The sequence below is a fragment of the Olea europaea genome, chromosome 13, assembly GCF_002742605.1.
Source record: "Olea europaea var. sylvestris chromosome 13, O_europaea_v1, whole genome shotgun sequence".
NCBI lineage: Eukaryota > Viridiplantae > Streptophyta > Magnoliopsida > Lamiales > Oleaceae > Olea > Olea europaea.
In genome coordinates, this window is record NC_036249.1 from 18,772,028 (window position 1) to 18,785,149 (window position 13,122).

General features: G+C 33.3%; 2 protein-coding genes across 3 annotated transcripts in view; both read left to right on the top strand.

Annotated features, from left to right (window-relative positions):
• The window catches only part of LOC111407793, a 6,842-nt gene extending 2,597 nt beyond the window's left edge, over nt 1–4,245 (top strand). Inside the window, exons 2-4 of one of the 2 annotated variants that reach the window (XM_023037471.1) lie at nt 2,363–2,550; nt 3,650–3,718; nt 3,830–4,245. In XM_023037471.1, the coding sequence (XP_022893239.1) occupies nt 2,369–2,550; nt 3,650–3,718; nt 3,830–4,016 (438 nt within the window). In that variant the 5' untranslated portion in view covers nt 2,363–2,368 and the 3' untranslated portion in view covers nt 4,017–4,245. The remainder of the gene's footprint in view (nt 1–2,362; nt 2,551–3,649; nt 3,719–3,829) is intronic. The other variant, XM_023037472.1, reaches the window with a different exon arrangement.
• A 3,883-nt stretch (nt 4,246–8,128) lies between these two features.
• LOC111407795 (probable phospholipase A2 homolog 1) lies at nt 8,129–12,543 on the top strand. The gene is made up of 4 exons (XM_023037473.1): nt 8,129–8,395; nt 8,486–8,525; nt 8,616–8,735; nt 12,186–12,543. Exons 1-4 carry the CDS (start codon nt 8,294–8,296, stop codon nt 12,362–12,364), a joined length of 441 nt encoding a protein of 146 aa, XP_022893241.1. The 5' UTR covers nt 8,129–8,293; the 3' UTR covers nt 12,365–12,543.
• Nucleotides 12,544–13,122: the final 579 nt, after the last annotated feature.

Consider the following 13,122-nt stretch of genomic DNA (forward strand, 5'->3'; position numbering starts at 1 on the left):
AAAGCTCGCGAGATCACGGGCCGGCTCGGGCAAAGCCCGTGTCCCCAAAATGGGGCTCGGCCCGAGCTTAGGCTCGGGTCTACCGAGCACCGAGCCGAGCCACGGGTGGCCCGAGCCGGCGAGCCCGATTGCCATCCCTACACCCAACCGAGCCGACCACCACTATCCACCACACCTAAATCAGTCAACAACCGCCATCCACCATACCCAAACCATAGGACCGCAACTGCCACCAAAATCACTGCAAATAATTCATATCGTTGCACCATCCACCCACCCAACCAAAACCCACAACCATTGCCACCCCACAACTCCACCATTTTCAAGAATTTGAGCAATAAATTAGCAAATCACAATCGCTTACCATAGCCTCAAATATCTTGTATAAGCCGTGGTCGCTCTAGTCAATTTTGAATATGGATTCCACTACTCCACCCTTTTTGAATAGTTTGAATAATATCATAGATTCCACAGTTGCACATTATATGAGATGACGGGTCTCCTCCATTACCTATATTCAAAATTTCCAAAATCAACAATTCCTGGTTTTTGATCAAACAAGATCAAATTGATTTAAGCCAAGATCTATACATTTCTGACCTAAAATTGTGGCTCGTGATATTTATTTCTCCACGATGCCGTCGATGGTTTATGAGTTGATGCCTCCAAGATGAGATGGATGGTGAAGGAGAGACGAGTAAAAATGGCTGTTGGTTACAATTTGGTACATCTTTATCAAGCTACATAGATTTGTGGATGGCTGTGGTAGTGGTAGTAGCAGTGGACGGTGGCGGGTGACTTTGAGAGTTGGGGTTGGCGTAGGGAGGAGAAAAAGAATTTTCCAGATCTTTTATTTTTATTTTTGGATTTTAATTTAATTATTTTAATTCTTTGATATAAAAATTTAAAGTTACCTTTTTACCCTTTTAAACATTAATCAAAAATTGGTCCAAATGTTGACTATAGGTCAACTAACGGATGAACTAGCGATTTCCATCCATATGGACTCCGGTGCAAATTTTTAAAAGGTTTGGGTCAAGTCTGCAATAAAACGAAAGGTTTGGTATTGTGACTGCAATTTTTCCTAATTTTTTTTTTTAAGAATGTAGGGCTAAAAAGAAGGAATTTTTTTTGAAATTACTTGTATTATTATTTTATTGAAGAATAAATGATTGAAAAGAACGGAGAAAAATACATTTTGAATAAAATGGAGCCCAAACAGGAGCTGCATCGTAAAATATGAGTAACTTACATGATGATGTCCAAAGTGTTTATATTTTAAGACCTAAGAAGCATGGATATGTGTAAACATATTGCATACTTGTATCCAATATGTATTCAAGCTTGAAAACGATGGGCACGCTCTAATACATACTGGGTAAGGGGTACGTGTTTTTTAATTTTTATATATTTGTTAGGTGTATGATGAAGAAGAGTTTTATTGGTTTTAGAGTCTTTTAGATCTCATTATTATTGGCAATATAAGACAAATTTTATTTACTTGATAGATAACTATTGTTATTATCAATAACTTATTGAAAATAATTAATATTTATTGATAATAGATGACAAATTTTTTTTTTTATATTTTTATATTTTTTTACTTAATATTTATGATTGACACCTACTATTTTGTGCACTCTATGAGAAATAATAAAATGACCCCACAAGAAGTTGAAGAATTGGTTTTCATTCATAGCAATATGCACTTTTTCCAAAACCATTAAATCTTTATTGTAAAAAGGAGAATTCAAAATATTGGACATTGCTAGAGACTCATTTGATACTCTTGAAGGTGTCAAGTTGCTTGATTTTGCTAATATATCATTAGATGAGCTAGGGTTGAAGAGTGTGATTTCGAATAATAATGAATAAGCTGATGGTGGTCATGTTGAAGCAATGAGGTTAGGACAATTAAGGATTAAAATGAAATGCTTTAGTATTGTATTTTATTTTTATTGTCACACTTTTGTTTTAATGTTTTTATAATTTTTAAATTATGTTGAATTTTATGATTTAACTTCTGAAATACTATACTTATACACACATCCTAATTTTATTTTAAAAACTGTATCGTTGTACCCTATCGTATCGTATTTGAATTACATATTCGAATCCCTTTTTCTTAAAAGAGGACACTTGAATTTGAAATGATATATGAAATTAGCTACAATTCCTGCCATGCATATAATTCCTGCATCTTTGCTTGTTGCGGCCTGTATTTTCTCTTTTTCTGATTGGCATAATATTTACATAATGACTAGTTGCTCAATGAATTCTTTTTCCTCTTGGTTACAAATTATTTGGATAACCATTCTCATTACTTTATACCCTTTATGTTTGATGTGTAAATTTTCTTCAGGAGTTGATGGCAGCCAAGTTACAGCAGTTGCAAACCAAGGCTGTCCAGGCCTCACAATTTGTAGCCAAGAATGGAACTTCCTACTACAAGCAGTTGTTGGAGCAGAACAAACAATACATTCAGGAGCCGCCTACTGTGGAAAAATGTAATGAATTGGCCAAGAAGCTGTTCTACACTCGTCTTGCAAGGTTAATTTGTTTGTATCCATAATGAATACTTTTGGTTATGATAATCTTTCTTGTGTGCATTTCGAGCTTGGACACAATTTAAATTCTTGTAACTTAATTTAGTATAATCCTGTCTACCCGGGTCACTGAATGTCCTTTTCTACGTATAAGATAAGATACGGATAACAATATTTTAATATGCTCACTTTACCTGTAAACGAATATTCTCTGATATGTAAATGCACTTGATTTCTGTCTGACAATACTGGCACAAGAGGCATTATCTGCAAAATCATTTTGCTATGCACTGGTATTTGATTTGATCTCCCTGAGAATCTTCAATTTGACCAAATGAAAAGGGAAATTTTGCTATGTTTTATAAATTTCATAATTTGAAACTGATTTCTTATCTAATGGTTCCAGTTAGCTGCTATAAATTTTGGACATCTGAACTGGCTATTCTTTCATAAAAAATTACTTGTTTTTCTTATGATGGAGTAAGTTTCTTATCATCAATCCAAGAATTTGAAACCTCTATCTGTTGATGCAAAATGGAAAATAATGATATCCTGATCCATCACTATAATCTATTGTGCATGTTTTGACCATAAAATGTTGAAATGTGTTGTACATTATAAGCTTAGAGCATGCAGATAGATGCACTCAGCCTTCTTATGATAATTTAGCCTCCGTTTGAGAAGAATTTATAACGGTTTAATTTATAAATTAATAGAAATGAGTATTGGATAAGCGGATATTACTTGTGGGCCATTGAAATGTGTGGTTGATAATGAAGTTTCATTATTTATAAATGATTTATTAAAATTTGTGCCAAATTGAGGCTTAATGTATTATAAAATAGCTACAAGTATTCTAAAGTAAAAATGAAGTTTTCTTTTGCCCTATTTCAATTTCCAATTTTATATGAATTTGAATATTATCGGTAAAGACATATTTTAATCTTAGTCTATCTATAAGTCATTCATGTGTACGTGGCGAAATGGTCTATAGCCCTAAAGGTTTATGCTATTCTATTGAGTTGAATAATATTCTTGGTTTAACCTTTGTCTGCTTGGAACCACTGAAAATATGCCCCCGGTGTCTTCACATATTTTTGCAGTAGGGAAGAGTGGCTGGTAGAGACCATCTACATTACCTGGAAGTGGAATGAACTTGTGTGTTTCGAAGTGTAATATGGCTTTCGTCATTATAGTTTAATGTGGTTTATTTTGCCAGTTCCTGTCGGAAATTTCCCAAAATGAAAACATCTTTACTAGTTTTCTTCACTCGTCATTTTCAGCATTCCTGGTCGAACTGAGTCATTCTGGAAGGAACTCGATTATGTCAAGAACGCCTGGAAGCACAGACAGGAGCTGAAGGTTGAAGATGCCGGCATTGCTGCACTGTTCGGCCTTGAGTGCTTTGCATGGTTTTGTGCTGGCGAGATTGTGGGAAGGGGATTTACTTTCACTGGTTACTATCCTTGAAACATCCATTTTGGTAAAATTGAAAAATGTTTGGCCAATTGGTCATTGATCTTCTTCTTTTGACAGTTTTTGAAGCTGAAAAATCAGTGATTAATACTTCATTGTCTCAATAATCAGCATATCAACATTTAAATTTCTTTGGTAGAGTGGCTCAGAGTTGATCTTTGTGACAGAATTGTGATTCCAGTTTCAGGGATTTTGCTGCTTGTGATGAATGCAAGTTTTTACCTGCAGTAATCTATTGGATTGATGACGATGATTATCAATCCAAATTTTTTTTTTTCAAAGTTGGTAAAAATTGTAAATCTCATAAACTATGTGATTAAAATTGAAATTCGCCAATTAAAAAACTTTCGTTTTAGTTTTAAGTTGGCTGACATTCCATAAAATCTATCGTTTGTGAGCACTTAAAAGTTTACATTTCTGTTTAATGTATATTTTGTGAAAACTGATTGCTTTGAAAACAATGTGATTAAAGAGTAGAGCTTGTAAAATCATTTTCCCAGAAGAATACTAGTTGAAAACGAGTTTTAAAAAAATGGTTTTGAAGAATATTTAGCCCATATAGACTGCATTTTTGTAATAATACATTTTTCTCTTTCTTATTTTCAGCTATCCATTTTTTAATAAAATAAAATTTTTGTTAATTTTAAACAATACATTCTAAAAAAACCACTATTTCATCATACATTTTGTTCTCCAAACTTCAATTTTAATAGAGCCGAAACAGGGGCTTACCAAGTGTGGCACTTGGATTATAAATTTTAGATATATCATATGTGTACTAAAAATTAGGGCAACTTATAAAAGTATTCTTAAAATTTGAAGTGTTTTGAAAAATCATATGAAAAGTTTTTTTGAAGTAAAAAATAATGTGTAAAATAAAAAAAAGTGACACAATATCATTTTTTTTTATAAAAATTGAAAAAAAAAAAAAAAGTGACACAAACTCAAAAAAAGTGACAAAATTAAAAAAAAAAAAAAAAAAAAAAGACGAACACTCAAAAAATGATAAAAACTCAAAAGAGAAGTAACACAAACATTCAAAAAGTGATACAAACTCAAAAAAAGTGACAAATAAAAAAAAAACTGTGCAACACCAATAATCATGTTCTTAACATAATCCACATGTCTAGGACAATCCACATGCTGATTATGTTAGAAAAATTTAACATATTATTCCACCTTTTTATTTTCTTAAAAAAGTGACAAAATACTAAAAAAAAGTGACACAGTGTCACCTTTAAATTTCAGTATTACATTTTTATTAAAAAATGACATATAATATCACTTTTATTAAAAAAGACATTTGTCAATCAAATATGATAAAAATTTCAAGAATGTGATTGAAAAAAAAGTGACAAACATTAAAAATAAAAATAAAAAAAGTGACAAATTCAAAAAAGTAACAAATACTAAAAAAATGACAAATTTTTTTAAAAAGTAACGAAAATTTAAAAAAAAGCGACATAAATTTTAAAAAGTGACAAATTTGTAAAAGCGATCAAAAAAAAAAAAGGCTACGCAAATTCAACAAAAAATGAGAAACACTAAAAAAAAGTGACGTAAATTAAAACATTTTTCTTCTTCCCATATATTTGTTGCAAAAATTGACAAATAGATAAATTACAAGTCACGACCGTATCAATCGGCAAAGAGCTAAGGATTCATCAACTCAGGACATAAAACTAGCAAACCTAGACATGGAATTGACATGACCAATTGATCCAAAAATCAAACCATCTTCAAATTCTACTAAATTCTTCCCACTAAAATCTCGGTCCCTCCTCAAGCCACCAAAGACAGCACAATCGACATATGGACTGATATAAATCAGGTTAGGAGGAGGTTGAAACACTATAATCCTCTTGTCCAAGACTTCACAATGTGGTAACAAAAAGTAGGCATGGCTAAACAAATCCATTTACACGGTCTGACCACAAATAATCTTTAATTGATAGAAAACTATCCAAAAAAAAAAATATTCAATCAAAGCTTGGAGAAGGGCTCCATCTGCCATGGAGATAATCCTCAATCAAAATGGTTTGCTCGGTGCCGCTACTAGAACCAGAGCCTTCCTCCAAATTAAGCAACAAGCAGCGCAAGATTAATAAAAGATTGAAAACTTCTCAGCTTGGAAAATGATTATTATGTGATCATCACCACTCCCGTTGTGAGTAACAAGCCTGAATTCATTATCATCTCCCCCTTGATAGTTGAAAGGAGCTATGCAAGTGCCCCAAAATGAGAACTCAAATCTGCCTGCAAACTATCGAAGAGAGAAAGCATATCGTATATATATTTCAAAATCGTGCAGAGAGGAAGCATAACAATCTCATTTGCTCACCTTCATCACCGAAATATGTATCCCCTATCGCCATTTTTACAAGGTTTTTCACCTTTGTTGACCTTAACATCATTGGATTCACTAACTTTTCCAGGTTTGCAATTTTCGTCATATTATATTATTTTTATTTATTTTTATCTCAACAAAAGCCATCCCTTCGCAAATCACCATTTTTCGACACGTCACCTTTTTCAGCAATGCTTTTCTTCATGGGTGAATCCACGGCCATGTTTGCTCTCTTTGTTTTCTCATCAAGTTCCTCTCTTTACAAATCAGACAAAATATCAATTACAATAGGATCATTTTTCTCAACAACTCATTTTCACCCTCGCATTCCGAATTCGAGTCCTCAAAATCCCTAGCTTTTTTCTCCAAAGAGTTTTGACTCAATCCCCAATCTAAAACCCTATTTTTCTTCAAATCAACAAATCCACTTTCGGAAGTTCCCCCATCAGGGTCATCTGTTCCTGCACCGCCTCCCAATACAGCCAACTAGCCAAGTTTGATGGCCTCAAGCTCTCTCACCCCACAATCAACGATTTGGTCATTTGTATTGATGAACGTATATTATACTGTTAAAAGTTAAAAGAGTATAAATCAATTTACTAATTAATGGACCGTATTGAGCCTAATTATCCCAAAAATTAACTGTATTTGCTATGTCAATTAACTAGGGATAATAAAAAAATCGGTAAATTCAATATCTACGAAGCCTCGAGCCAAATGGAACGTGGATTCCACAATTGCAAGAAACGTGGACCATGTCTCGTCTAAAGTCCTTTCAGGATAAATTTTTTATCACACAAAAAGAAAATAATCATATCCCTCTTAAGAGAACATGAATCATTCCAAATATCGAAAAAAAGTAATGATTTTCATAAATTAGAGACAGTAAAAATAAATAAAAGCAAAACATAATAATAAATAAATTAATTAATTAAAACTAATAGGTCGATAAATGCGATAGGATACCCATCATGTCCCAACCCCACGTCTCCTCATCTTTTTTTTTTTTTTTTTTTTTTTTTTTGATATCCAGGTATCCAGACTAAATCCTGGAGTCTACACCTTGGCCCCTCAAACTGTAGACAGGTTAAACCGCAGGTTGTGCCCCAAATTGACCAGTGCTCAAGAGCCCCCCCCCAACTAATCCACGTCTCCTCATCTTAATCGGCTATGAGGGTGAGGCAAGAAGAAAAAAATATTCAATTGGAATTAAGGATAGGAATTACAATCGCTCGTCCCGTTGCCATCTGACAATCGACTCTGCACGTACAATTAAAAAAGATAAGAAAATAACGATAATTTAGAATAAGATAGAATTATGATATCTAGTATTCTTGGTGTTAGATCACAATTTAAACGATCATACTTAATCAGTTCAATTAAATTAATTATATCACATTGCATTTAAATGAATATTTCATTTGAGCCTCTTTGAACACCATTTTTATTGAAGAATGTATTTTGATATAGTAAATTGATGAGGAATGTGTGGTTAAAAAATAAGAAGAAATTTTGAATTTGCGAATAATATTATTTTATGGAAAATTCTAATTGTACATAATTATTGCACATAATGGTGTCCATAATGTAATGTGACAATCATCCGATTGTTGATGTGTAAGTGTGATATTTGAATTAAATGTTGGATCCAGTATCACGTATAATTATGAATACTATTATGTATAAAATTATGTACATGTAGCACTTTCTTTATTTTATAAAGAATGTTTAGTTGAAAAAATAAAATAAAATAAAAAAATAAAACAAGCGCTCAATATTGTATCTGTTTAATACCAATCAGATTAGGAAGGAATGAAAACCGACCAACCAATCAGAGAGTGGATTCTAATTGAAAGTTCCGAAGCTACTGGAAGGCTGTTTCAGTAATTCCATTGGATCGGCATCACCGTAGAAAGAGAGGAGCATGCTGCCGGGAAATGCCATCGTTACTGGCCGGAGACGGGTTGCTACGGCATTCGTCTTCTTCATGTTCCTCACTGTCATCGCTGAATCTAACAATTCTCAGGCATCGTTGCTTCTTCCATTTAACTTTTTTATTTCATTCATTTTTCTATAGAGAACTAGTTTTTATTGTGCCGTTCGCCATGAATGACAGGTCCGATGCAGCAAAACTTGCGTTGCGGAGAATTGTAACTGTGAGCCCGTTAATGATTCCTTGGTGAAAACACTATTCCATTTCATTTTTGTGTTTATTTTTATTTTTTATTATTCGAAATGTGTTGCAGCTGTTGGGATTAAATATGGGAAGTACTGTGGAGTAGGGTGGACCGGGTGTCCCGGAGAGAAACCTTGTGATGATTTGGATGCTTGTTGCAAGATCCATGACGAATGTGTCGAGAAAAAGGGTATTTTCTTTATCACTGGAAGTTATTTTGTTTTACAATTTTTTAGTCAATATTTCTCATTGTTCCATTTCCTAAATATGGTTAATGGCCTCAATAGTCAATATTACCACACCTTGTTGCGCATTATATTGCTGTAAGCGTTCTTCGACATAGAATATGGCTTTATGGGATAACATGACTAACTTGGGTAAGGATGAATCATTTAGATCTATAATGAATAAATGCTGAAATATGAATAAACAAAGATGTGAAAAAGAGTTATTATACTACATAAAAAGGATGTTTTGGGATAGAGGATGCACCAGCAGTTGTAGCCAAAACATGAGGTAGAAGCTTAAACTTCTGTCTATTGTTAGAAGTTTTTAAGGAATTTCATACACTGAATATTGTCTTAACACATGGTTTTCTAGACATTGTGCTCCAGATGAAGGTTATCCATCAATTTTTTTAAGATGAAAAAAATATTTTCATCTATTTTCTTTGTTTTGAAAAAGAAGTTTATAGTCCATATTTTTAGAATGTGTATAAATTGTGCTCATGTACGTTTACCGAGCTTCTATTTAGTCTTTCTTGCTTTGTGCTTGGGTGTTTTCTGATGCTGAGTTTGAATGTTTCTAAAATCGCTTTTGGTTATGCAATTGAGGGATAGCATTTATGTTATGCTTGTCTGATTTATACCATCAAAAGAGTAAATCATTTACCTCAGTTTCAATTGCCTACATTGTACGATCTAAGAACATAATTATTAAGTTGTTATTACCTGGTAGTTGTCTGGCCAACAGTTTCAATATTAGATATGACTCTTTATTTAAATGATCTACCTGATTGAGTTTATTGATGGATTTTTAGTCAATTTTGTAGTTGGGAGTTGATTAAGTCTAACTAAAAATATGTATGATTAAGATGTTCGAAAATGTTCACTTTCCCCCAAAAAGTTGTACTCATCCCACATTTAGTAATGGTCAGCTCAGCCTAAGTGGATCCTTTTCTCTTCTCATTCCTGAAATTAAATCATACATGTTGAAAGTCTCTTTAGTTATCTTGTTCTATGCCATTTTAAGAGTCCTTTTCTCCTTGGATTACTACGAGCAAGAAATCCATCACACTTCTAACTGGTGTGTTTACTAAAGCTTCTCCGAGTGTTTCGTTAACTTGAACCAAACAACTAGAAGGAAATCAAGAATAAGTAAACTGTAATACTTATAATAACTATCATTCTATAGAGCCCAAAAAAGTGTCAAGAATATACTACGTTAATATGTCGTGCATCTACTTCGTATAACTTTGGGCAGGATGCCCAACAATTCCTTAGAAGAAAACTGGTGTACAAATGGTACATCACTCTAATTGATTAGTACAAACCAATTTAGTTATTTATTTATTTATAATATTATAATTTTATTTTTTTTGGGGGGTTTGGTGGGTGCAGGGGGGTACTCCATCCATGAATTAAACGGGCACAGGAGTAAGCCCTCTATGGAAGTGTCCATGAGAAATGGTCGACACTACATATCCTAGTACATTCAAGTTCAGTGTACCCGATGTCTGAAGTAGATGTTTCATAAATCATTACGAAGTAGATATAGGTCCAGAATGTAAATGTCTTTCCCCTGTGACAAGTCCATCAATCATCCACAGTTACCAATGCAATTGAGATAGATCATCTCACATCTATATCTGAGTGATATATCATATCCGGTCACCCTGCTATTGTTGCCTACAATGCATAAACATGATAATGAAGATACGTCCAGTAATATCATGGTGCACAAAGTTATCTTAATTTCTGGTCCCTCCAACCTCTCTACTGTGTACTGGAAGAGCTTAATATATAAAATTAGCAACAATGTTCAATGTAATTGTCGTCCCATTATTAGCACCTTTGTGATTATCACAAGTATCCCAACACACAAATATCATGGTACATGGCCGGCCATAATTATGCGTTGTCAGCCATGTCATTCTTAGCCATTCCGAAGTTAGCAGGGAGTTCCTAATGTTGTGTACATTCTTTAACAGGATCCCGAACACTTGGTTTACTCAGTGACCATGAAATGTCTCCTGGAAACGTGTCTATCCTGATTTCTTCCTTTTATTTACACCATTAGAGGTAGTGTGTTCAAACAATAATCTAATGCGATGTTCTACACAAAATCGTACAATAATACATGTTTATATTCCGGACGTGTATCACAACACATACTATCAAGTAAGCACTTAATGTCTGCTTTTTGCATTACAGTTACATCTAATGAAACGCCAATATTTACCGTGAATTTTCATTCCATGGTAGCTTCTAAGTTGGTTTCCTGTACAATTGGCTTTAGGTTATTTACAATAGAACTCTCTTTTTAACCATTATGTATAATGGGTAATGATACTTGGGCAATCTGCTGACATAGGTATCCATACCTATATGATAAGTATTGATACCCATGTTGATAGAAGGCTTAGAACATTCTGAAAATGATTTTTCCTTATATTTCTTCGTTGTTCCTAGAAAATTATTTCTACTATTCTAACTCCCAAAAGAAGCTTTGACTCAAAAAAGTTACTTGGGAAAGTTTGATAATACCATACCTTGCCTTTTCCTTTCATAGCTCCCAATTCTAATTCTCTTTTTGGTTTCCTCTCACCAAGTGCTTGAAGTTGCGGAGTTTTACAAAGTTCTTTAGGTGTGGAGAGGTAGAATTTAGAAATGTATGACATGATGTGGATAAAAGGTGCTATTTGTGGTAGCAGCCTTATCCCTTCCCTCTTAGCCAAAAAATTTCCTCACTGGTTTCTTCTTCCTCCTATCTTTCCTAGCAATTGGGCTCTCTCTTTGGCGACTTCTATCCCCTTGTAGGACTTCTTAAGCAACTATTCAGCTGCCTTAAATTTGAATTTTACTAGCATTTATATAATCAGTTTTTGTTTTTGTTTTTGTTTTTCAGTTTGATATTGGATTCAATTTCAGAATTAAATCTTCTACATAATTATATTCTAATTGTTCTTTAAAGTGGAGGTTACAAGATTTCATGAAACGGGAGTTAGTAGTTCAAGAAAAACACAAATCGTAGAAATCTTGTTATATGCATTCTATTTTGTATCTCTTTATTGAATGTCTTTCCTGATGAACCTCAACCCTTTCAACATATATTTCATTGTTAGAAATCTTCTACTTTTTCCTCATCTGTTCTTATTTTCATTTTAAATAAGGAAATACATCTTTTGTCTGAAAACATTTGGGTTTTACAGAGCAGTCATGACCATAACTGAATCTAGAAATATGGTGTAATTCTTTGTTTGGTTAAAATCGAGTTATGTTGCATCATTGTTTTCTGCTCGTGTTGGTTCCTCTTTGACATTTTCTTGTAAATCTTCGCCTGAAAAATGACTGTGTTTTAGTTGTGCACTTCAATTTCTAGCATTGCTTAATCACAGATTTATTTATACTTTAATTTTCAGGTTTAACCAATATTAAATGCCATGAGAAGTTCAAGAGGTGCATAAAAAAAGTACAGAAATCCGGAAAGATTGGTTTCTCCAATACCTGCCCATATGACACAGCTGTGCCTACAATGGTACAAGGTATGGACATGGCCATTTTATTTAGCCAGTTTGGTAACTCAAAACTTGAACTTTAATGGGTTAGTTCAAATGTCTGGAAAAGAGATGCCCAATTCTTTTTCCTATTAAAATGACTCTAAACAATAACGTTATGTATCAAATATACAAACAAAATGTTGAAAATTTTTGAAAAGATTTGTCTCCTTAGATATTGTAATTCTGCAATTTGAACATAAAGAGAGATTTATTTTTCTTAGTCTTCTCTTCCTGTTTGTTTGAGGGGTTTTGATAAATGGACAGGGGCCGTGAGAATCGGCGCCCTCCAACCCCTGTCACCCTTGCAAAGCCCTTGTTTGAGGCCTTATGGTACCTGCACAACATTCTCACTATGATAAGCGTTGATCTTCTCTTCCTGTTTGTTCGATAGCCTTTTTTTGTTGAGCTCTTGTTTGAGCCACATTATTTTTCTTAGAATGCATTTTTGAATAGTGTATTGATGGAAAATGTGTGATTAAAAAATAAAAAAATTTTGAATTTGCATGTAATATTATTTTATTGAAGAATGTGTGGTTGAAATGATGTCAAATCACTGTTTAAGAATTTTTTTTTTATTTTTTTTTAAATATGGCTCAAACATGGCCTAAATTTTAATTGTTTACGGTGGATATTTCAAATAGTTGTTTACATTTTGAATTCAAAACTTAAAACAAAGTTCTGGGGATTTCTGCTCTAATCTTCGGGTATGTTAGCTCTTTTCTCGTGTCTTACAAATGAAGCATATGGAACATGACTACTAGTGGAAGTTGAACGAATATCCTGTAAAGACACATTTGTG

Bases quoted from the DNA above. Each gene is read 5' to 3' on its own strand.
- LOC111407795 (XM_023037473.1), top strand. From the start codon at position 8,294: ATGCTGCCGGGAAATGCCATCGTTACTGGCCGGAGACGGGTTGCTACG. The intron at 8,526-8,615 runs GTGAGCCCGTTA...AATGTGTTGCAG, and splicing joins CGTTGCGGAGAATTGTAACT to CTGTTGGGATTAAATATGGG. The intron at 8,736-12,185 runs GTATTTTCTTTA...TTTAATTTTCAG, and splicing joins CGAATGTGTCGAGAAAAAGG to GTTTAACCAATATTAAATGC.